General features: G+C 33.0%; 1 protein-coding gene across 1 annotated transcript; it reads right to left on the reverse strand.

Moving 5' to 3' along the window:
- Window positions 1-1,701: 1,701 nt before the first annotated feature.
- Window positions 1,702-24,287, reverse strand: LOC114325279 (mitochondrial ribonuclease P catalytic subunit). Its single transcript, XM_050646555.1, has 4 exons — window positions 23,392-24,287; window positions 20,446-20,709; window positions 13,298-13,629; window positions 1,702-1,854 (listed from the first exon to the last, which is right to left on the reverse strand). Exons 1-4 carry the CDS (start codon window positions 24,229-24,231, stop codon window positions 1,737-1,739), a joined length of 1,554 nt encoding a protein of 517 aa, XP_050502512.1. The 5' UTR covers window positions 24,232-24,287; the 3' UTR covers window positions 1,702-1,736.
- Between the last annotated feature and the right edge of the window lie 651 nt (window positions 24,288-24,938).

The raw sequence follows: 24,938 nt of genomic DNA on the forward strand, positions 1-24,938 counted from the left end.
CCAGTGTGTATCAATTATGATTTTTCACTACCTGTATTAATGAACTTCATTTATGATACAGATTTTCATTACGATACAGATTTTTAACCAATAGAAATCGCGATAGGTATGGCATTCGCGATTCGCGATGAAGGTGGCACACGCGCTGTGACCAATGGCGAGTCAAATAGGTACATACGCTTTGACAGTTCTCAATATGTAAACAAACTGACAAACTACGTAATTTGTTTGCGTTACAAAATTAATAAATTTTAATATATTTTTTGTTGTGAATGATCATAGAAAAAATCGTGTATACAACTTGCATTTAATTATCATTATGAAGCTTGTTTCGTATCCCTCATACTCGCTTCATAAATGTTCGTTGCATAATAATATACTATTTAAGAACCTCTAATATTTTTTAACTATGCATTCGTTCTTAATTTTCTTGAAAAAATAAAGGTTATCTTATTTGGAGCAGTATTTTATTTTACAGCATTATGAAGAATCATTCCTTAGTTGATGTAAAAAACAAATACAGTGATATAAGACAAACTCATTAAAAACGAAAGGAGAATAGGCAACGGTATGGCATACCCGGCGGGCGTAATTTCGGCCGGTAATCCCTTGGCCTACCTGCATAAATCAGGGGGTACCATTTATGACAGGGGTAATTTCGGCCGAGGGGTTGATGTTTACGATGAGATTAAAATATTGGTAATTACGCTTAATAGTTTCTGTAAAATATTAATTGTGTATTTATTTGGAAATACCTAATCCTACGCCGCTGTAAAATTCACAAATAACAGGTATAAAATTATTATAGCTAGTCAGTTTGTATTGTATTTGTAGTATTGTTTTTCTTGAAGCTACTAGTCGATAGAAAGCATAAAATATATTATTTGTATACGATGGCATCTGTTTCAGTAATTAAGAGTTCACGCGGTTGTGACTTACTAGTTGTAGAAAAGTTTCAGTTTTGTAAACAGGACGTATTAAAAAGTGGTGAAGTACGTTGGAGGTGTATAAAGAAAAATTTAAGATGTTTAGCCAAACTGTACACTGTTGGTGCGGAATACACAGTTACTAGAAGTGAATTAATCCACAACCACGAGTCCGATGAAACTATGTTGGAGAGAAAAATAGTCACCCTTCTATATTTATTTTTATAGAAAAATTAAAAGATTGTCAGATCGATGCATATTTAAAAATAAAAAATTTAAATATTCCAGCAAAAATTAAAGACAAACAAGTAAAACACAAACTAAAATTTATCGAAAACATGGTAAATATGCTTCGATCTGACAATATTTCTAGAATTAATTTCGTTAAATCTGTATCACATCTAAACGTTTTTTAAGTTTACTTAAGTTATAGAAATAAGTTGATGTAATAATTTTATTGAAATAAAGAAATATTTTAATATAAAGCATTCTGTTATTTTATTTGATTTGCGGCCGAAAATACCTATGAGATAAGGAAGCAACTTAAAACCTCCGGCCGAATTTACCTACCGGCTTTTAGTACCTGCCCTTTTTCCGGCCGAAATTGCATCCGCTCGGCATACCGCATGTCAGTGTCTACGTCCTGAAACATCCACGTCAGTAGTTAAGGGTTAAGGCCTATAAATTTGGAAATCTACATTCAATACTGTAATTTTATTGTAACTGCACTGCCGCATGCCGGATGCAAAAATACTTAAAAAGAAAAATTGGTAAATAGAAAATAAAAAAATTTAATTTAATTTTAACAACTCAAGATATACATAACCATCCTACACTTGACTCATTATCCTTGATAACTTCTTTTTTGAATGGTATATGCCAGCAATGTCCATTCTCTTGTGTAGTTATACTATATGGTAGTGGATGCCTAAAAGTTAAAACAATGTCATGAAATTTGTGATTAAATATTAGTAGACTTTGAAAATGAGAAAAACATATTCGATTATTTCTTGAAATAATGAGGTCCTTTGAAGAACAATGGAGAAAGGCAGATAAAATATGCAAAAGAAAGAAGACGAAAACGACGAAATACGAGAGTGGAGGAAGATTTCAATCAGGCTGACACTAGAGCATATAAATTCCTGAAACAACTTAGAAAGGGGTATAAACCACGCACTGATATTTTTAGAAATAATGAAGGAAAAATTATCAGTGACGACGCAGCAATAAAAGTAGGATGGAAAAACTATTTCGAGAGTCTGCTAACAGAGCAAGTACAAACAAATACAGCCCACGCAATACCTGATATCGAGATCACATAAGATCAGAACCAGAATAAGGAATTAACAAACCCATCCACAAGACAAGAGATAATAGATGGCATTAAAGCACTGAAGAATAATAAAGCCCCAGGGGTTGACAACATACCAGCTGAAATTCTCAAAATTTGAGGACACATACTGATAGATAGATTCCGTGTGGAACACCGAAGAAATTGCAGGAGACTGAAAAAAAGCAATTATATGCCTAATCCACACGAAGGGAGACAAACTCAGCTACAAAAACTACCGAGGCATATCCTTACTCTGTGTGAGTTATAAGATGTTTACGTGGATCATAAACCGGAGATTAAGTCACTTCACAGCAGTGCCGGTTTAACCTAACTTCGGGCCCTGGGCACTAGAGACTTAGGGGCCCCCATCTGAGGACTTTGCATACCTATATTATTAATATACAGGATCTTATAATTCGATTCCAGCAATAAAATTGCTGGTAAATAACTTTTCCCAAAAATGGCCTATTCTCCGATAATCAGCCCAGACTAAAGGCCATAGCCCAAAAAATAATAAGAAAAAAAGTAAGATTGAGGTTATGTTATTAAAAGGTAAACATTGTACTACAAGCAAAATACCATTTATTAAATTCACTTTAATAATTGCATATCATATTAATATTATGGAGCAACCGAGCAACATATAATTTTAACAATTTATAACACATCATTGCGCAAATATACGTCAATTTGACAATTTCAATTAACAATATGAATTATTTGAGAAATATATGTTAAGAAAGTTGCAAAAATTTGTCCGCTATACGCTCACGATCGTTTCTCGTATCCCCTCCAAGTCCTTGCACACAGCGAATAGATAATGGTAAGCTCTACAGTGGCTAATGTAAGTCTACAGTGGCTTAGTACGAGTTCGTCCATATTTAATGGTGTTAGAGCGATTAAATTTTACAAATTTAAAACATTTTAAACAAAATGTTAAGGAAAAGTACAATGCTGATGTTGATCTTGGTGATTCGGAAGCTGATATTGACATGGACAACCCTCATTAGAAATATGTTGAAGAAGCAAGACAGTTACTGTTACAAAACGCAGCAGATGCAAGATACCTTCTAAAAGTTATCCTCATGAAAATTTTATCCCAACTACTATACAAACGAAATCAAAAATACAACGTCGTTACGTCATATTAAGGTGCGTACTAACTTGGGCATTTTTCTCCGAACGAACCGACCGAGCAGATACTCTGGGCTAATTAGCAAAATACAAATAAAAGTTATTTACCAGCAATTTTATTGCTGGAATCGAATCTTATGATTGTATATATTAATAATATAGGTATGCAAAGTCCGCAGATAGTGTGCTACTTTTTTTTATAAATAAAATGGCGCCCGAAAATCGTGTTTTTTTTCAATTATTGCTCTATAACTCCGAAGATTTTAACTTTACACCAAAAACACCCAAATAAAAATTCACCATAATTAAATTCTGCATAGAGACGTGTTTTTCCTGATTTACTTCGACGAAAATTTTCCCCGAAAAATGCCGGGTTTTCCAACAAAATCTTTAATTTTCAACTAAAATTTTAGATAAATAATTGTTTATCAATAATTAAATAACTTGGTAGTATAAAAGCTCTTTTTGTATAGATTATAATTCCAGAAGCCAATGGAAATTGAATGAAAAGTTTAGCAACAATTGAATTGTTAATTAAAAATTTACGGTCGCTATAATAACCACAATAATTATGATACATAAGAATAACTATGATTTTTGTATAAAAAGACACCGTACCTATCGAATGTACTTTACAGAATTGAAATTGGACAATTTAGGTGACCTCAGGAATATTTTAAAATTATAAACAATGTTTTGGCTTATAAACAAATAGAATATCTCGAGAAATATTAAATTAAATTAAATCATAAAAACGGTATTGGAAAAAAAGCGGCAGGACGCTTCTTTTAAAAGAAAAAACGTTTAATTGTGATGAGTGATTCCTGAGATACAACCGGTTAAAGTTGACCAGCATTTACGGCAATGATATAAACAATAGGATCATAATTTTCGAACCATCACCTTTTTATTTTTATCCTCTTTCTTCACACCAATTCATATCTTTAAAATAATCACAACATATATTATTATAATAAAAACTATCGATATTACAAGTGAAAATTGCCAAAAATAGCAAAATTCCAATCAAAAATCAGGTTGAAGAAAATGTAATCTCAAAGTTCAAAATCGATATACGTTAAAAAATGCATTTTCTCGGCTTCTCATGGAGCAATTTTCTTCATTCTTTTTTTGTTCCCAAGTAACTTGAGTAGAGCCATTTAACTAACGCATTATTAAATGTCAAACTTGCTTTCGTTTTGTTATAATAAACTAATTTATTTATACGAAAATAAAACTACATATTTTTTCCAGTATTAGACTTTTTTTAGATAAACTTACTAGAAGTGTACCTTTTAACGTTAAAAACACAAATTTTCTTCATTCTTTTGTTGTTCCCAAGTAACTTGAATAGAGCCATTTAACTAACGCATTATTAAATGTCAAACTTGCTTTCATTTTGTTATAATAAATTAATTTATTTATACGAAAAGAAAACTACATATTTTTTCCATTTGTAGACTTTTTTTAGATAAACTTACTAGAAGTGTACCTTTTAACGTTAAAAACACAAATATTCTCATTTGAAAGCTGTATAATTATTTAAACAATCTTTATTTAAACAAATTAAAAATTTTGTTATAATAAATAAATTAATTTATTATAACAAAACAAAAGCAACTTTGACATTTAATAATGCCTTAGTTTAATGGCTCTACTCGAGTTACTTGGGAACAAAAAATAATGAACAAAATTGCTCCATGGAGAGCCGAGAAAATGCTTTTTTTAACGTATACCGATTTTGAACATTGAGATTACATTTTCTCCAACCTGATTTTTGATTGGAATTTTGCTATTTTTGGCAATTTTCACTCGTAATATCGATAGTTTTTATTATAATAATATATGTTGTGATTATTTTAAAGATATGAAAATTGGTGTGAAGAAAGAGGATAAAAATAAAAAGGTGATGGTTCGAAAATTATTATCCTATTGTTTATATCATTGCCGTAAATGCTGGTCAACTTTAACCGGTTGTATCTCAGGAATCACTCATCACAATTAAACGTTTTTTCTTTTAAAAGAAGCGTCCTGCCGCTTTTTTCCAATACCGTTTTTATGATTTAATTTAATATTTCCCGAGATATTCTATTTGTTTATAAGCCAAAAAATTGTTTATAATTTTAAAATATTCCTGAGGCCACCTAAATTGTCCAATTTCAATTCTGTAAGTACATTCGATAGGTACAGTGTCTTTTTATACAAAAATCATAGTTATTCTTATGTATCATAATTATTGTGGTTATTATAGCGACCGTAAATTTTTGATTAACAATTCAATTGTTGCTAAACTTTTCATTCAATTTCCATTGGCTTCTGGAATTATAATCTATACAAAAAGAGCTTTTATACTACCAAGTTATTTTATACTAAAACAGGAAAAACACGTCTCTATGCAGAATTTAATTACGGTGAATTTTTATTTGGGTGTTTTTGGTGTAAAGTTAAAATATTTGGAGTTATAGAGCAAAAATTGAAAAACAAACATAATTTTCGGGCGCCATTTTGTTTATAAAAAAAGTAGCACACTATCTGCGGACTTTGCATACCTATATTATTAATATATACAATCATAAGATTCGATTCCAGCAATAAAATTGCTGGTAAATAATTTTTCCCAAAAATGGCCTGTTCTCTGATAATCTGCCCAGACTAAGAGCGCGCTGTAACAAATTGCTCTAATCAGTACATAGTCCCCAGTAGACCGTCCTTTTTTTAAAATAATTATAAGTCTTAAAAATGGTTTTAACTGCTTCGTTTGAGTGAGTCTATGGAGGAACTTGTTTTTAAACCAGGAGGAGTAATTCAAATTTACCGCGCCGTAATGGTTGTTTGTATGTAATTGGTCCAACTGCACGCAAGTTTTCTCTACTGTTATGAAATTTTGATAATAATGACATTTGATACGATAATAATGGTATTGGATAAGTGTGAACCATTCATGAAAACATGATAATTCTAGCAGCACATTTTCTATCGCACTTCTTCAGTTTTCTAAGGACTTTTCGGAGGTTTTCTGAAGACTAAAATACGATGCATCTATTTTTGACCACGAATTCATATGCAACACGCAAATATGCTTGAAGAAAATTAGTCTGGCTCCTTTCAATAATAGATATTTTCATTCACTTGACCGTAAATTAGTGCATTTAACGTAAACCGAGTACGTGAATTTAAAAACTTCAAAAGGCTGTAGCTAGAGAGCAGTAGTTTTTCAGACCTAGGTGCCATGGACTTTTTTAATCTACTTACTGAGAACTATCATTGACCGAAGTTTCTTTAAATTTGACCGGAAGCACTTTTCCATAAGGAGTGTTGCGGGGTCCTTTTGTAATCGCAAAACATAACCTGCCATAATTAACATATTTACGTTGTCGGACTAAAGAAACGAGGCTGTAAATTTTTCGGACCAGAGATCGACAATCTTTTGTAATTAATTATACGTATTATTGTACTTTCAATTGAAAATTAAGAGTTTTGTAATAACAAAACTGTACCGCGCTAGAGTGACATCTTGCGATTGTCGGACTCAACGATCTTCTTGTTCTTAAAGTGCCGTCTCCTCAATGGAGGTTGGCTACTACAATTGCAAACTCTTCTCTGTCTTCAGCTGTTCTTATTAGCTGTTCAAAATTTAGCCCTGTCCATTGTCGGATGTTTCTTAGCCACGATAGTGTTTTCCTTCCTAGTCCTCTGTTTCCCTCGCTCTTTCCTTTCAGTATTAGTTGAGCGTATAAGTACTTATTATTATGATGTTTTTCTGACTTTCACTGCGTTGAAAAGTTCACTTGCCTTGCCTATTCTATGCAGCACTTCTTCGTTTGAGGTATGCGATGTACACGAAATTTTAAGAATTCTCCGGTAGATCCACATTTCAAAGGCCTCTAACTTATTTATGGTTGATGTTTTAAGGGTCCATGTCTCAACTGCATAGAGAAGAGTCGACCAGACGTAGCATTTGGATAAACGTAGTCGAATTTCGAGATTTATTCGAGAATCACAAAGCAGTTTTTTGATTTTTTCGAAAGATTTTCTGGCCTGTTCTATTCTCGATCTTATTTCTAGATCAGGATTTAAGCTGCTATCGATCCAACATCCCAAGTACTTAAATCTATTGACTTGTTCTAAAATGTGCCCATTTATTGTGCAAGGTTGAGGTACGTTTTGGTTTTTTCGGATTGACATCACTTTGGTTTTTTTAATGTTTATTTTCATACCAAACTGCTCACAAGTCGAGTTGGTCTTGTCGATAAGTCGTTGTAGACCCAAGTCGGAATCCGCGATCAACACCGTATCATCGGCGTATCTGATGCTGTTGATATTTACGCCATTCACCTTGACTCCATCCTTGGAGTCCTCTAGTGCCTCTTTAAATAGAAACTCGGAGTAAAGATTAAACAGCAGAGGCGACAGAACACATCCCTGCCTAACTCCCCTCCTAATTTCTACTTCTGCGGATGTGGAACCCTCGATCCTAACTCTGGCGTGTTGGTTCCAGCTTCCAGCACAAGTTCTTCAGTAAATTGATGTCTTTTCCATATAAACCGACTTCTTGCAAAGGTGCTAATAGTAGGTCGTGTCTTACTCTATCAAATGCTTTTTCGAAGTCTATAAAGCATATAAATATATCTTTCTGTTGGTCGTAGCATTTTTGCGCGAGAACTAGTAAATTGAAGAGGGCTTCTCTCGTTCCCATGCCGGCTCTGAATCCAAACTGATCGTCTCCGATGATTGTTTCGCACTTTCTGTAGATACGATTATGTACGACTTTTAACAGGACTTTTACTGCATGACTCATAAGGCTTATCAGACGGAACTCATTGCAGTGTTGTGGGTTTGGCTTTTTTGGTAGTGGGATGAATATTGACTCTAGCCAGTCTTGGGGTATTTTACCTGTATTATAAATGCGACTGAATAAAAGGACAAATATTTCGATATTTTCTTCACTGATTAGTTTCAACGTTTCTGGGTATATTCCATCTGGACCTGGGCTTTTATTTGTTTTGAGTTGGTTAATTGCATTTATAACTTCAGATTTCAGAATTGCTGGCCCTTCGTTATTTTCCAATATTGGTTCTTCTCGTATGTCATGAAAAAGAATTTTAATATAGTTTTCCCACTCTTTGTTTATCTTCCGTTGATTCTAGCAGTTTGCCATCCGTGTTCAGCATGGTGTGAAAAGTTGTTCGCTTGGTAGTTGATGTAAACTCTTTTACCTTTTTATGTAAATTAAAAAAATCGTGCTTTTGTTGCAGTTCTTCTATTTCGACGCATTTTGTTTCCAGCCACTTTTCTTTTGCTGCGGTTATTTTTCTTCGAATTATTCCATTTAGTCTTTTGTATTCTCCATCCTGATCATCTTTTCCTATTCTCTTCGTTTGTCCATTAATTGTAAAATCTCATCTGTCATCCATTCCTGTTTGTTATTTCTGGATGATACTTTTAGGTGTTTTTCTATTGCATTGTTCATTTGTTCTTTAATAGTTTTCCAAAGAACGTTTATGTCATCGGACTCGGTAATTCTGTGGTGGTCAATATTTCCTACATTTTTATTCAATTCTTTATTTACTGAGTGTTGTATAGTGTCGTTTTTCAATAATCGGATGCCTAGTTTGTGTTGAGGTTTTTGTTTCTTTATTATTTTCCATCTTGCGCGCACTTTTACAACAACAGGATTGTGATCAGAATTGATGTCAGCTCCAGGATATGTTTTTGCATTGATGATAGCGTTGTGGTATCTTTTGTTGACCAATATGTAATCTATTTGGTTACGGATTATTCTGTTTTCATTGTGTTGTGGTGAAGTCCAAGTGTATAATCTGCGAGGATGTAATTTAAACCACGTATTTGTCACTACCATGTTGTGTTGTTGGCAGAATTCGGTCATTCTCTCTCCCCTGTCGTTCCGCACTCCAAGTCCGAAATCTCCAATCAATCCAGATACCTTTCCTCTACCTAACTTAGCGTTAAAGTCACCTAAGATAAATGTTAGGTCTCGTTTTTTGGTCATCTTTATAAGTTTTTCTACATCAGCATACCACGCTTCTAGCTCTTCCATGGGTTTATCTGTCGTAGGGGCATAAGTCTGAATGATGTTAATATTTACTGGCTTTCCGGATAGTTGAATAAGTAGACATCGGTCCGAAAATGGCACAAGTTTGTGACGGCATGGTTGTATTTGTCTTCTAAAATTATTCCAACTCCGTTACGATGAGCCGGATCATTATTACCAGAGTAATAGAAAGTTTTGTTCATGGTTTTAACTTTACCTGAACCTGGCCATCTAAGTTCACTCAAACCCAATATCTGCAATCCTAAACGTTTTCATGCATTTGCGAGTTTTCCTGTTTCGAACAGACTTCTAACGTTCCATGTTGCAATCTTAAAATTTGTATTAAAAATATTTAAATTATTCCTCCCGGGGATTCTTCGCACCCCTTGATCATCTAAGAACTGCCGGGGACTAGGGGCCATTTCTGTTTGTGCTTTCATTGTAGTTTTCTTGGGAAATATATACCAGAGTGGTTTCCCGTTGCCTTCTCTGGTTTGTATTTTAGCCGATCCTCTGGATACAGACGCTATTTGCAGCCGCCCACTCTGGGTCAGACGCTGCGTGCTAGTTGATTTCATACAAACCCTAAAATCAATGGGTTGCCACTTCCGCCATCCATACCGTACCAAAGGTGTCCTTCTCCGCCATGGGTGCCGTTGTGGTCTTCATCCGTAACCCTGGACAAGGGACCCTAAACAGGTACTAGTTTCCCGGGTCAGGAAACCCCTGGAATCTACGGGGGGCAGGGATTGATTCATTTTCCCTGATAGGACTATCCCAAGGAGTTCCTACCCGCTACCCACTCAACGATCGCTCCCTCTTTTTTGTCCGATCAAAATAATTTATTTTATTTTAACGTATAATCTTTTGATTAAAATTAAAAATTATATTTTTGCAATAACGAAACATAGCCGCGCTACAGCTACAAGTTTAGGTGTTGTGCGTGAGCAAACGCGTCCAACGTTCACTCTGAAAATTTTTAGAAAGGTGGTAGACTCGCTAAAACGAAGCATTGAAAACATTTTTAAGACTTTTGTTATCATTTTCAAAAAGGACGGTGTACTAGGAACTATACGTGTTCGCGAGCAAAATTCAGCCGAACCGATCGTGCCGATCATTTTCGGAGCAGTGTCGGTAACCGTTGAAAGATCAAAAGCGAGCATTTGTTTGTTTATGCTCAGTGGGTACGGGTGTTTAGTGTATTCGTTGTGTTCGCCATAAATATTTAACTAAAAAAGAACTTTTATTAGTTCTGCCCTTAAAACAAATGAAATGGAACAGAGAAAAATGTTTAGATCCGATTAATTTATATTAAGTGGCGGATCCAAGGGGTTCATGAGGGTCATGACCCCTCCCCCTTCCAGACGAAAATAAATATCAATTCAATAATGATGAAAAAAGAAAAACCGAGAGCCGTCAAACAAAAAAAAAATAGGCCCATCCAAAAAATAATTGAAAAACCTACTTATCCTAGGGGTGGTAAGATTGAGTGACCTTACATCAGAGAAAAGTAATTAAATCACCCTCAAGATCCATGACCCACCCAAAAAAAGTTTCTAGATCCGCCACTGTGTGTTATTGAATCAAAAACACGGGCAATATTTTAATAAACTAAAAAAATGATGCTACAGCATCATGTTAGCTGAAAAAGTAGGATGTGCTTGCGAAGAAGCAAATAAAAAGATTGATAATTTGGTTGCCAGTTTCCTAAGAGAAAAGGCAAAAAGTACCAAATCGACAAGTATATGAAAAAATAGTTTTTTTCAAAATGATTACCAAAACTAGCAGAACATGGGAACGCGGCGAATAGAACAAACACTTCGAACAACCTGAGCATTTACTCGTTTGTGCGCACTCGGCTCGTTCGGTTCGTCCGGAAAAAAATTCTCATGTCCGTACGCACCTTTAGACAAAACCTAGCGAAAAAAAAAAGATATTACCCTTTACCGCGAAGTTGCAGGAGACAACTACAATAATTGAAAAAAAAAAGTACAATATTCCCTTTCCTAAGCATTATAGGGAGGTTGTCTGTTGACTGCAGAGTGAAGTCCAAGAACTATATGAGGACCCTAGAAATAAAGGGGTATAAGTGACATTTTTGTAAATATTGAGATAACTGCACCACTGAACTGGAAATATTTCATTCTATTTGGTGGTAAAGAGATCTTAGCGATAAGTCTAATAGGTGCTGCTTTCTAACAAGTTACTTAACCTCCAAACCAACTAAGAGTAGGGCTTGGAAGAGAAGAGATACAAGTGCGCTCAGGCGCGGATCTAGAAATTCATAATATGGGGGTCAGACGTACCGTAAATATTTTATTGTCCAGATTTAGCCATACGACTCACGCTTACTCTAAGGATAAAATTATCTCATCTCAGATACCTACGGTATCAAAAGAATTGAACTCTGGTTGACAGAAAAAAATAATAAATAATAAAAAAAATACTTATAGACTAAATACAATAGGGGGGTCTATGGACCCGTTGCCCCCCTCTGTATTCGTGCCTGAGTGCGCTTGTACCCCTGTTCCGCTGTGTCAGACTGTTAGTTGAGTTTGTTATCATTTTGGATGGGTAGTGCCGGTAGTGGTATAGCTCCTCTAAAACAATATTACTTTGTTGTTAAAGTAATACTTTATTGTAAACTGCAGTGTTTTACGTTTTCTTTATGTGGCACGAAGGTCAGGCACAAGTGGATATCAGGAAATATCACATTGTCTCATAAGCCTTCCCCCATCTGTGAAACACATAACTCGATCAATGCGATACATAAAGTCGCATTTACCGATAATTGTGGAGGTCACTACAAGAGTCATCTGACAGTCAAATTTTGGCTCTACATTGTTAGAAACACTAATATTCAAACAGTAGATCATCCCTTTTTTATAAGTGGCCACTTTTATAATGAGTATGACCAAGATTTTGGTTTGATAGAGTTAGAAAAGAAAAGAACCAAAAAGGCCCTGTATGTACCTCAACATTGGATGGAGCTGGTAACTTCTACAAGGAGAAAGTTCTTTACAGTGCAGATGGAAAATGAAGAGATTTTTTAGACTTTCAAATACTTGCGCCATACTTCAAGAAGAGCGCAAGTGAAATACAAATTATGCAATGGTTACATTTTCAGCAGGACAAACCTTTAACCCTGTTTTACGAGAAAACATCTGGAGGTAGCATAGAAGAGTTTAGTGAGCTATCTATGAAACCCACTTGAGTTGACAAAAATTCTCTCCTTCTGCCAGATCTCTTGCCAGTACTGATTGACAGAAGGCCGCTCATTAAGCAAGCTAAATATTCAAATCTTCAACAGTTATTCAACTACGTACCTCCAATTTACCATGAGTTTTTCACAAATCTGCGACATGATGATCAACAAGCTGGAGAACTAGCAAAGTCAGAAGAAGCAGAAGTCGAAAATGAAGATATGGATCACCATTAAGACACTGATGTCAATGAATCATAAGTCAATTATGTATTAGTGTTATGGTAAAGAATAAATTTCTACAAAAACTTAAAGATCTTTTTAGCTGTTTTACCTTTATGATGCATTTCTTAGAAGTAAAGGGGTACAAGTGCTACTTAGCAACCTAAAAATAGCTCCAATATGAGTAAAGTTAATAAAAGTATGATTTTTTGTTACAACTAAGAATAATAATGCCTACAGCTACTAAACCGAAGAAGAAAAACTAGCATTAAAAAATCATGGCAATTACAGTCAAGGCTCAACTTTGAACGGCATTTACTTAAAATTTACTTTTTGTCACTTATACCCCTTTACTTCTAGGGTCCTCATATGATGTTGATTAGGTGAAGACACAGAGTCAATAGCAAAAAAATTTGTTAATACTTTACTTAAATATGGGTTTTCCACTTCCAACAACCTTAAGAAGCTGATATTGACGTTGTGTTAACCATCTATTAAACAACAATCTGTGTTTGGCAGTTTCCAGTCGAAATCTATGACCTCTCATCAGATCACTCGTGACAATTATTGTATCTTTTCCAGAATTTATGGCACAGTATAGTAAATATGGATCGTCTTGTGAGATATTTTGGGCCAAAAATACTGTGGCGTTTTCATTTATATAATTCCAAGATTGTTGAGGCCATCTTGTCATATGTTGTCTTCCTACTACTAAAACTTTCTTGTTTTGCTCGCGAAAGTGTGAGACTACAGCAGCTAACTAAAACAAACTATATGATTAGATTTGTTACATTCATGTAATATAATAATATACACTGCGGTGCAAAAAAATCGATCCACTAAAAATTTGGTAATTTTTGATGTTTTGAATTTCCTAAACCTGTTGTCCGATTTAAGTGATTTTTTACCACGTTATACGCTCTGAGCTTCGCTGGTGTCGCTCCTAGCGGTTACTAATTCAACTTTTACTGGTAATTTTTAAATTTATTATTTAATTGTTATCGCTTAATATTTACAACGCAAAAAAGTAATTAAATTGTAATCGATTTTTTTAAGATTTTTCTAATCATTTTGACGTTCTATTGATAAAATATCAATTTCTTACTTCGGATACTTTGACAATAATCGTGTAGATGGCGCTAAGATTATAATAGATTATTTATAATTAGATATTACGGAACATTAAAAAAACTTAAATTCAGTATTTAAACGTAAGTATATTTAAGGTAAAAATATATACCACAGCTTTGACCAACTAATATTGTTTATAATTAATGTTTTTAATTTTAATTTTAAATTAATCACTTTGACATTTATGTCAAATTTCCGGTAAACGTTTACAAACTTGTCACTACTGGCGTTCGCGAATTTGTAAATATCCCCTCTACGTACGAGCTCACAGCGTATAGCCTTATTCATTGACAATATCGCTGTAATAATATTGTTGCTTGACAGTCAAACTGTCATTGTATACCGGGTGTACGAATCAAACTGTGTTTTTTTTCTCAAAGTTCGCATCACCCTGTGGATTATTCTAGCATTTATAAAATACTGAAATTAAAACCCAACTATAGCCTCAGGTTTTCTTAACATTTTGTCTTTTGATTCTTCGCTTATGTTGGATAATAAAAAAGTTACAAAAACTTTAACAACTTGCCATGTTCGTCATCAGTACAGGGTGTTTCTAAATAAGTGCAACAAACTTTAAGGGGTAATTTTACATGAGAAAATAATGACAATTTGCTTTATAATCATATGTCCGCAAACGCTTCGTTTCCGAGACACGAGATGTTCAATTTTTTTTTTACAAATTGACGATTTATTTATTGCTTTAAAACCAGTTGAGATATGCAAATCAAATTTGGTGGGTTTTAAGACGTAATTATTGAACATTTTTTAACATACAATTAAGAATTTAATATTCACCATTGGCGCGCAAAGGGGTATTATGACCGATAATATTAACCGTACGCACGCCAATGGTGAATATACAATTTTTAATTGTATGTTAAAAAATGTGCAATAACTACGTCTTAAAACCCACCAAATTTCATTTGCATATCTTAACTGGTTTTAAAGCAATAAATAAATCGTCAGTTTGTAAAAAAAATTGAACATCCCGTATCTCGGAAACGAAGCGTTTGCGGACATGTGATTATAAAGCAAATTGTTATTATTTTTCTAGTAAAATTATCCCTTAACCCTCTAGCAGGCAAAACTGAAATAATAGAGATAGAAAGTTGGGAATTTTTCTCTAGGCAATTATTGGTAAAAGAAACTAAAAAAAGCAATAAAACAGGTAAAAAAGTTTATTGGCTCACTTTCTTGGTAAAAAGGTGAAGCGTTCTTTAAATAACACTTGCCGGATTAAGAAAAAAAAAGTTGGTTTCAGTAATAATATATTTTTTATTATATAGGCAAGCGTTCTTCAAAGAACGCTTCACTTTGTCAAACATTTTTTTCAACTGTTTTTTTCTGTAATCAAACTAATAATCCCTTTCTAAAATAAAAAAACAAAAATAAGTTCACTATTTTTTTTTCCTTGAACCGGCAAGCGTTCTTCAAAGAACGCTTCACTTTATCAAACATTATTTACAACTGTTTTTTTCTGTAATCCAACTAGTAATTTTTATTGATAAAAGACATTTATGATACTTACTAAAAAAATTCCCAAGTCGATTGGATATTCAGAATACAAATTATATTTGATACAACACGTGGTCGTTTCGACAAATAATTATCGATGCGTCTACACTGCCTTTTTGAACAATATTGAAAGCAGCGTGCAAACCAAATTTTGGATTGCATTAATCTTTTCAGCAAATGTTAAACACCTGTTGACGGACGGAACGACATAGGTTTAAACGATAATAATATTCAGGTATAGGTTTTTCAGATTTCCAAAGACGAGTTCTTAAAGGATCGTTTAAACACAGCGATAAATCAAACAACTTATCAAGGTCAATCGAGTTGTTGCAACTTATCATTGTGTGTAAACGGTGTATCGCACAACTTATCAAAGTTGGAGTTGGGTTGAAGGTGGTATCGCATTGAATCGCAGCGTCTAAACAGCGTTTCAACTTGTCATCACAACTAGTTGCTGTGACTTGTCGTTGTGTTTAAACGACGCTTAAAGAACGCTTGCCGGTTAGAGGGTTAAAGTTTGTCGCACTTATTTAGAAAACACCCTGTACTGATGACGAACATGGCCAGTTGTTAAAGTACCTAACTGTTTTATTATCCAACATAAGCGAATGAATCGGAAGACAAAATGTTAAGAAAACCTGAGACTATAGTTGGGTTTTAATTTCAGTATTTTATAAATGATAGAATAATCCACAGAGTGATGCGAACTTTGAGAAAAAAGCACAGTTTGATTCGTACACCCGGTATACAATAACAGTTTGACTGTCTAGCAACAATATTATTACAGCGATATTGTCAATGAATAAGGCGATAACGTGGTAAAAAATCGCTTAAATCGGACAACAGGTTTGGAAAATTCGAAACATCAAAAATTACCAAATTTTTAGTGGATCGATTTTTTTTTGTACCGCAGTGTATTATATTCTATATATTCTAGAAAAGTTTCTATAGGTATACTCTATTTTTAGTCCTGTCGCCAGGGGGGTACAACGGCCTCCTTAATTCAGATGGACTTACCCAAGTTTTTTTATGTATTTTGACCCGTAGAACACGAATTTTTTGGGTAACAGTTGATCCGGATGTCGATAAGATTGTTATAAACAAAGAACTTGAGGAATTACATAACATCGATTTTTTGCAAAATAATTTTTTTTTTGTATTTCTTGGGTAATTCTAAGCAAAAAATGTTCTTACAAGTTTTTTCCTAGGATGCTTAGTTTTTGAGATAAACGCGATAAAAATTGCAATTTTTGAAGGAGAATAACTTTTGATTAAAAAATAAAATAGCAATTCTGCTGACAGCATTTGAAAGTTTAAGTCAAATTATACCGGTTTTAATTATTTGCATTGCTAAAAATTAATTTTTTTATTCTATTTTATATAAAAATTAATTTTATTAATAATAAATAAACTAAAATTATTTATTTATTAATATTTATTTATTTATATTTGTTTTTAATTTTAAATATATTTTTAATTGTTAATATTAGAATTATATATTATAAAATTTTTTAATAGATAATTTTATCCTACTAACTTAAGAAATATAATTAATAATTTGTTTATAAGCCAAAAAATTGTTTATAATTTTAAAATTGCTGAGGCCTCTTAAATAATCCGATTTTCATTCTGTAAAGTGTATTAGATAGGTAGAGCACCTCTTTATATGTAAAAAAATTAGCCAACTTCTAAATAATCTACTTTTTGTTCAGAAAGATTTTAAAAAATTTGAACTTTTTTAAAAACATTTACATTGCAAATTTATTAGGCAAAATCCATTTAAGTAAGTTATAAGAATTTTCTAAGCGAATTACTAAGGTTCTAAGTGCCCCAAAGTGGTTAAGAAACATTGAATAACGACAGGCGTATTTTGCCCCCTTGTTTTGTATTTATTGCTATATTGCAGAAAAGGTAATACCTTAAGACATTTTTGACCAGTCGTATATCATACAAAATTCAATTATCTTTATATTATTTCTCTACGACTTTGTTCCAAAACGAACCGTTTTAAAGTTATAAGCAAAGAAAGCAGAAAAAAAATCGATGTTTTTCGAAATTTTTAAATATTTTAATTTTTTTATTAATGTTCCGGGCATATTTGAGAAGGAGCATAAGTCAATTATTATTACTGAAGGTGTCACCTAACTTTATCTGCAAAAATCCGAATGCCACCTCTCAAATCCAAAAATATACGTTTTTTTACAGATTAGTCCTGGTCTAATATTATATTCCAGGGGTGGCCAAACTGTGGCTCGCGAGCCACATGCGGCTCTTTGAAGGATTATTTGTGGCTCTCAATAAATGTCCCTGAATTATTTTAATGTTTGTTTCACAATGTTTGAACAAATATAAAAGACTAAGGGCCGGTTGTTCGAACGCTAATCAACAATGATCACTATCAAATATTTAATTACTGTCACTAAAACTGTCAATGTCAACTTTTATTGGGTTGCTGAAAACATAATTGATTAAAATTATGAGATTAGTTAATCAATTAACATAACAATTATTAACATAATTGATTAAGTAATTTCATATTATGTTTTCAGCAACCCAAACAAAGTTGACATTGACAGTTGGTGACAGTAATTAAATATTTGATAATGATCATTGTTGATTAGCTTTCGAACAACCGGCCCTAAGCGTAACATCAGGACTTGGCCAAGGAGACCCCTTATCACTGTTGATATTCAGTTCGGCCTTAGAATATCTAATAAGTAAAATATCATCTGAGCTGACAGGAGGATTTGCGAATCGCGGATCAAAACTATTGTTGGCCTTTACTGATGATATAGGTGCAGTCGATTATTCTACAAGAGACGTGGGAGAGGTGTTTTCACAACTCGAGGAAGAAACAGGTAGTCTGGACCTTCGAATAAATGGAGAGAACACGAAACACATGCTAGCAACCAAAAATCTAAGATCAAGAGTTAGGCAGAACATAACTATTAATGACCACAACTTTGAAGTAGTAAGAGTAAATTTCTAGGAACGGTAATCACAGATGACAATCACATTATAAAAAGAGGTCTTAGCAAGAATAGCTGCGTGGAATAGAGCATTATACTCCCTATAATCATTACTAAGATCTAAGCTGCTAAAAAAAACAATCTAAATTAAGACTATACAGCCAATTATTCGCCCAATTGTTAAATATGGAAGTGAAACTTGGACTCAACATCAGTGGGAAATAAATCTTCTTCAGTGCAAATCCACTAATGGATGTTAGCGATCGCATTTTTCATTAACTCTGTTTCTTGCAAAATGTATCAGAGATTGATTGTCATTAATCCCTGTCCATTGCCTTATGTTTCGGAGCCAGGACATTTTCTTGCGGCCCATTCCTCTCTTGCCTTAAATTTTACCCTCGATTATAAGTTGGAGGAACTGGTATTTTTCATTTGGCATGGTGCGACCTTGATACAGTTTTCCTTTTCTTGATGGTTTCGAAAAGTTGGCGTTCTTGGTTGACTTTTTTAAGTACATCTACATTTGTGACTTTCGCTGTCCATGGTATCTTTAGGATATGGCGATAAAGCCACATTTCGAAAACTGTTAATCTGTTTATATCTCTCGTTTTGAGTGTCCAGCCCTCTACGCCATATAGCAGCACTGACCATATGTAGCACTTAGTAAACCTTAGTCTCAGTTGAAGATCGAACTCTGAACATGTCAGTATCTTCCTGAATTTTACGAAAGCTTGTCGAGCTTGCTCAATGCGACCTTTTACTTCCCTGTCCGATGTCCAGACTTCAAAAAGCCACGTTCTCAGGTATTTAAATTTGCTCACTTTTTCAATGGACTTGGTGTTCAGTGTTATGGTAGAGTTTTAAAGTGCATCCATGTTTCTGGAGATGATCATGAATTTGGTCTTTTTGGTATTAATCTTTAATCCCATTCTCTTACTGTATTCTCCGATTATAGTGACAAGAATCATATTCTCAGAATGATATTTGGTCCTCAAAGAGATGAATTTACACGAGAGTGGTACTGAAAACATCGTCAGACATACAAAAGCTAAGATAAGATGGGCAGGTCATGTGGTAGATCAGAGGAAGACAGAGTGTTAAAGACGGTGTTTTTTGAGAGGCGATAGAAGATCAATAGGCCATCCCAGAAAAAGATGGAAGAATGATGAAGAATCAAAGTATCCTGAATTAGTAAAGGCTGCTTGTAGAATTATTTGCATATTTGAAACAAAGATGTGAACCATTTTATTTCACGTTAAAATTCGTGAAATTTAGAGAAAAATGTAATACCTTTTATACACTTTTTAGATAATTGTTTAGTTGCGGCTCGCGAAACATTTCAAATTTTGAAAAATGGCTCGGACTATCAAGGAGCTTGGCCACCCCTGTTATATTCTATATATTCTAGAAAAGTTTCTATAGGTATACTCTCTTTTAGACAAGTTTTGAAAATACTTTTCTTTATCATATCGAGTTTCAGATTTTTTTTCCTCTCCTGCTATGATGTGCCATATAGCTTTTTGCCAATTTTTAGTTAACATTTTTGATAGTGAGTCATTTCTTCTTCTTCTACCTTTATTTCTTTGCTTATTAACCAATCTAGGATTTATTTTTTTCCAGTTAGTGTTTGGTAATACCAAAGAATACTCCATCCAACATACATAGTTACATTAGCTTTTAACAGTAACAGTCTTTTGCAGAGTTTGAAACAAATTCTAACAAACCTTAATCAACAAATTCTTTATCTCCTCCAATTTGAGTAATAATGAAACAAGAACATTTACCAGTTACAAATTTTAATCCAGTAAAAACCTGATAAGCATTTGTAACCTATTTATCTTGCCAAGTTTATTGTATCTTTAAAGAATTATAGATAATCATAAAAAAATTGAGTATTTTTTATGTATAACCGTATCCTCTAGGTGTTATGAAAGTGTATTTTGTATAACACTTTAACTTACCAAGGCTGCAAATACACTAGGTGGTTGCTTAGTTCCTACAGAATAAGCAATGTTTAATCCATCCAGAACTACATCAAAACGATCCTGATTTGAAACAAACGCAGTGAATTTATCCAGTTCCAGGGGGTTAGTTTTTACAAATATATCTTTGCCAAGAATAACTTTATTAAGTATTTTATTTTTTAGGTCTTCAAATTCTTCATTACTTAGTTCAAACTTTTGTAATTGCTGTTGACAATTTTTGCAGAATCCTTTTTGATTTATCTACAAAAATCAAATCATAAAGATCATAAAATTATAAGAAACAGGATAGCAAATAAAATAGACAGTAATTTTAAATAATAAGTAATTATTGTTATAACATTAATATAAGAGATCTGTTTTTTTAACACTGATTTTCGCAAATGTTAATAGACAGTTTTGTTTTGTAAAATCTTTTATGTACAAAAAAGTATAGAGTATATGAGCAAACTCGAATTAATATTGAGTCGTTTAAGCCTTCTTCTAGTAGTAGAGCGAATTCTTCTCGTCATCACGTTGTACAAGAAGTAGAGGCGTTCGTACCTAAATGCTGGCGCTGTAATGAGTATGGTCACGTGGTTAACGACTGTAAGAGGCCAAAACGTGTTTAGATGCTTTGGTTGTAACAAGGAAGGTTTTACTAAAAATACTTGTCCTCAATGTAATTCACAGAGTCGTAGCAATCATTCTAGGACTGGAAAAAATTCTGAAAATAATTCCGACTGAGAAATAGCTGTGGTAAATCCCTGCTCGAATAAAAGTACATTATACTTGTATGAGAGGTAAAGACCAACTGAGGTATTTAGTGCATTATTTAAATGCAACAAAACATATGTCTTACTTAAATGAAAAGACCCACAAATAAAATCAGTAGCAACACTTACTATTGTCAGAAGCTTAATGTCATTCTGAAAACCAACATTCTGTTCAAGCGATATTAAATTACAGCACTTATACGTTCCATTTATAGGTAAGACTAAACAATAAAGAACTCAAAAAGGTTTTTAGAAAAAATGGATGCACATGAACTGGCTCCCGCTTGCAGGTAATAAGCCCTCTACGAATAAAGGGGATTGCGCGAATTGGTAGGTGTATGGTGATGGACTTCATTGGGATGGCCAAAAACTGGATTTTCCCATCCTTAGTGAACTTTGTATACCCCTTCGTCACAAACTGATTTCAAATTTGTTTGCTGATAGTTGTACTTGCTCATATCGTCGTAGAAGATGCAGGCTACAAAAATGTTAAGCAAACTGGGAAAACCCATGCTACTAGTGAACAGTTTTGAATATCAACTTAATAATGAAGTGAAGATTTCTGATGTAAGTGGTATATTAATTTTATTCAAATTATTATTTATTAATGTTGTTCTGAAGCTATTTCCTTGTGGCATTTTTGTAATTAACTATTCTAAATGGGAAATAAGCTACAATTTAACTTAAAAAATAATTTTATTAACGTTTCGACATTAACATTGGATGTCATTGTCAAAATACAATTAATACATTAAACAAAAATGTTGTTGCTTAGTAAAAAATTCTTCTAATAATTTAATTTAATCGGACTCATTTATATGACTCAACTCATAAATATTGGTAATATCATTTTAAAGTCTTCTACTTTAAAATGTATAATATATGTCTGAATTGCTGATATAAATGAGTCAGATTAAATAAAATTATTAGAAGAATTTTTTACTAAGCAACAGCATTTTTGTTTAATTTATTAATATTTTGTATTTTGACAACAGCATCCGATGTGGATCTCGAAATGTTAATAAAATAATTTTTTTAGTTAAATTGTGGCTTATTTCCCATTTAGAATAGTTGATTATTTATTAAAATTATCCAAATGGATTATTATCGAACATCACAAAACGTTTTCGGTCGTATCTGACCATCCTCATTGTGAAGCATCCAGTGTACACGTAGTTGAAACTAGACACAGCAATAGGTCTAAAGATTGTTAAGTTACATTGTTAAATTATTTAACTTAAAAAATAATGTTGATGGAATTTGAATTTAACATGTGGATGAGTGGATGTAATTCATCCCTGCTCGAATAAAAGTACATTATACTTGTATGAGAGGTAAAGACCAACTGAGGTATTTAGTGATAAGCTGCCATTATGTACAGCATCAGCATGGTGTACTTGGGGATCCTGACATATATGAACAGTGCAAGTGAGCAAAATGTACAGTCTGGAACATACTATTACGATTTTAGTTTTCCAAATACATACTTAAAAATGTATGGTGACGGAACCTGAATGATGGAGATTAATTTGTGTAATAGTATGGTACTCCCTCATCAAAGCTGCAAATGAAAATCATACTTGTGCATCAACTGTATTGAAAGGGTTAAGGTCTAAGGAACATTTAGAGATTTATTTGAACACAAAAAGATATATATGTAATCCATATCCTATGAAAAAGCATTCAGCCAATAAAAACCTTATAAAGTTTAATTATAGTATTCTATACTTTTAAACCTTAGTGTTTTTTGCAGAAAACAATTCTGGATGGTGGAGGTAAACTACACTATGTCGACATGGTGTTGTTTTGAATAAGTTTCTTTAATCCACTTATTTTGTTCATTGGATAATACAAATTGGTTATATATTATCATTAAAATATGGTCAAATTGTCTTTCAACCAATTAAGGGATATATCAGATTTTTATTAACATCCTAAGGGCCAAGGCCGGAGATAACGGGCCTGCAAGGGATGCACTGCATGCGGGCGCTCCTGTTTTGGGGCGCCAAAATGAGCTTTTTTCTGCTGGTGTGATACAAAATATTAATTTAAAAGAAACTGCTATGCTAGTTTTGCAGGCGGGCCCCTGATACCCTAGCGCTGGTACTGCTAAGTGGTTTAGTTGACTGCAACAAATACAAAAACTATTATAACAAAACTTCCAACTTACGTATGTTAAACTACCTGTTAAGCCAAGTTTCTTAACATATGTTCCAATTTCCTCAGCTACAACTTGATCACATATTATTTCATTTTCTTTTAGAAAAACAAACATTTGTTTTAATTTAATCAAAATATTTTCTCTTTTTTTAAGTTTTTTTAGTGATGTCAGATATGATAAAAATGCTACACTTTTAATTTGTTTTTGAAATTCAATAACTTCCCTTAATAAATCCCATGACAAATTTTCTTGTTTATTTAAAAACGCTGCAGCTGCCACAGAACTGTATACCTCACCGGTTGGTGTTGCACTAAAATGGATTTCTTTTAATAGATCGACACATTTTTTCCATTCACTTGTTAGGGATAAAGCAGGAATAATATTTTCTAAACTAACAGAATCTAAAAGTGGGTATTCAATTCTCAAATCATTATACATTTTTAAGACAATTTCTTCTTGGTCTTTGGGGCACTTTTTCCCCTCCTTATGACATATATCTTTATTAATATTATAAAGAAACTTAAAATATTTCCCAATAAACCCAAGATTTGGTTTTATATTTTCTTCTTTTAAAAAGTTTATATAATTAGTTCCCAGCTCGTGTTTGTTTTTCTTTATACAATATTCTAATATTACCGCATCTATATTATTTTTTGAATAATGTCCTGTATTATTCTTGATTCCAAGAAGTGTATCACGAATTTTCTTCCAATCTTGTGAATTTGTTATCTTATTTTCTTCAATTATATCTGCCACAATATTATGGGATTTTTGTTTTTGTTGTACTAAAATAGTTTTTTTGAATGAATAATTTCTTATGCACAATTTATTAAAATATCTAGGCAACATGATACTTTAACCACAGAATAAGTTTTCTATTCTGTGCTTTAACTTTAAAACAATAGGTTATGTTTACAAACTCGCTCTTCTCTCTTTCTCTCTCAGACAAATTTTGACAGATTCATTGTAGGAAGTATCATAGCCATCTTTACCACAGAATAGAAAACAAGCAGAAGGCCCACTCTCAGATGCCGCCTTTGATGTTTGCGAGTACGCGCCCGCCATTTGTATGGAGGAAAAGCACAGGTTCGGATTGAGAAATTTGTGACAAGCTACGACAGAACCGTAATTTAAATATTCAGACGTTAATTTAGTAAATTTGAAATAATTTGATGTGTATTCTTGAAGTAAAAGTAGGACATGAAATATTGCATATTATTATGTCTATGGTTGCCGTAAATAAATTTAATTTGAATCAATTTTGGTTAATTTTTCTATTCCTGGATAAACATATAATTGAAATGTACTGAATTAAAATATAATAAATAATACAATAAAACATTTTGTTATCCCATTAATAAACAACTGATAATTGAATTTATTAATTGAGTGGAAAATTAGTATAAATAAAAAACAAATGACATTCATAAATTGTTTATTTTCATTTTAAATTTTCACATAATTAGTAGGTCTGGATCCCGCGTATGCAAAAAAGTTTATTAATAGCAAGCTGAAAATTTGTTAATAGCTTAAGGGTGTCTAGTCGGATAAACTTT

The sequence above is a fragment of the Diabrotica virgifera genome, chromosome 3 (genome assembly GCF_917563875.1).
Source record: "Diabrotica virgifera virgifera chromosome 3, PGI_DIABVI_V3a".
Taxonomy (NCBI): Eukaryota; Metazoa; Arthropoda; class Insecta; order Coleoptera; family Chrysomelidae; genus Diabrotica; species Diabrotica virgifera.

Bases quoted from the DNA above. Each gene is read 5' to 3' on its own strand.
- LOC114325279 (XM_050646555.1), bottom strand. From the start codon at position 24,231: ATGTTGCCTAGATATTTTAATAAATTGTGCATAAGAAATTATTCATTC. The intron at 13,630-20,445 runs GTAAGTTAAAGT...AGTTTGTTTTAG, and splicing joins CTAGTGTATTTGCAGCCTTG to TTAGCTGCTGTAGTCTCACA. The intron at 1,855-13,297 runs GTAAAGTATTAA...TTTAACTTTTAG, and splicing joins AGTGGAAAACCCATATTTAA to GCATCCACTACCATATAGTA.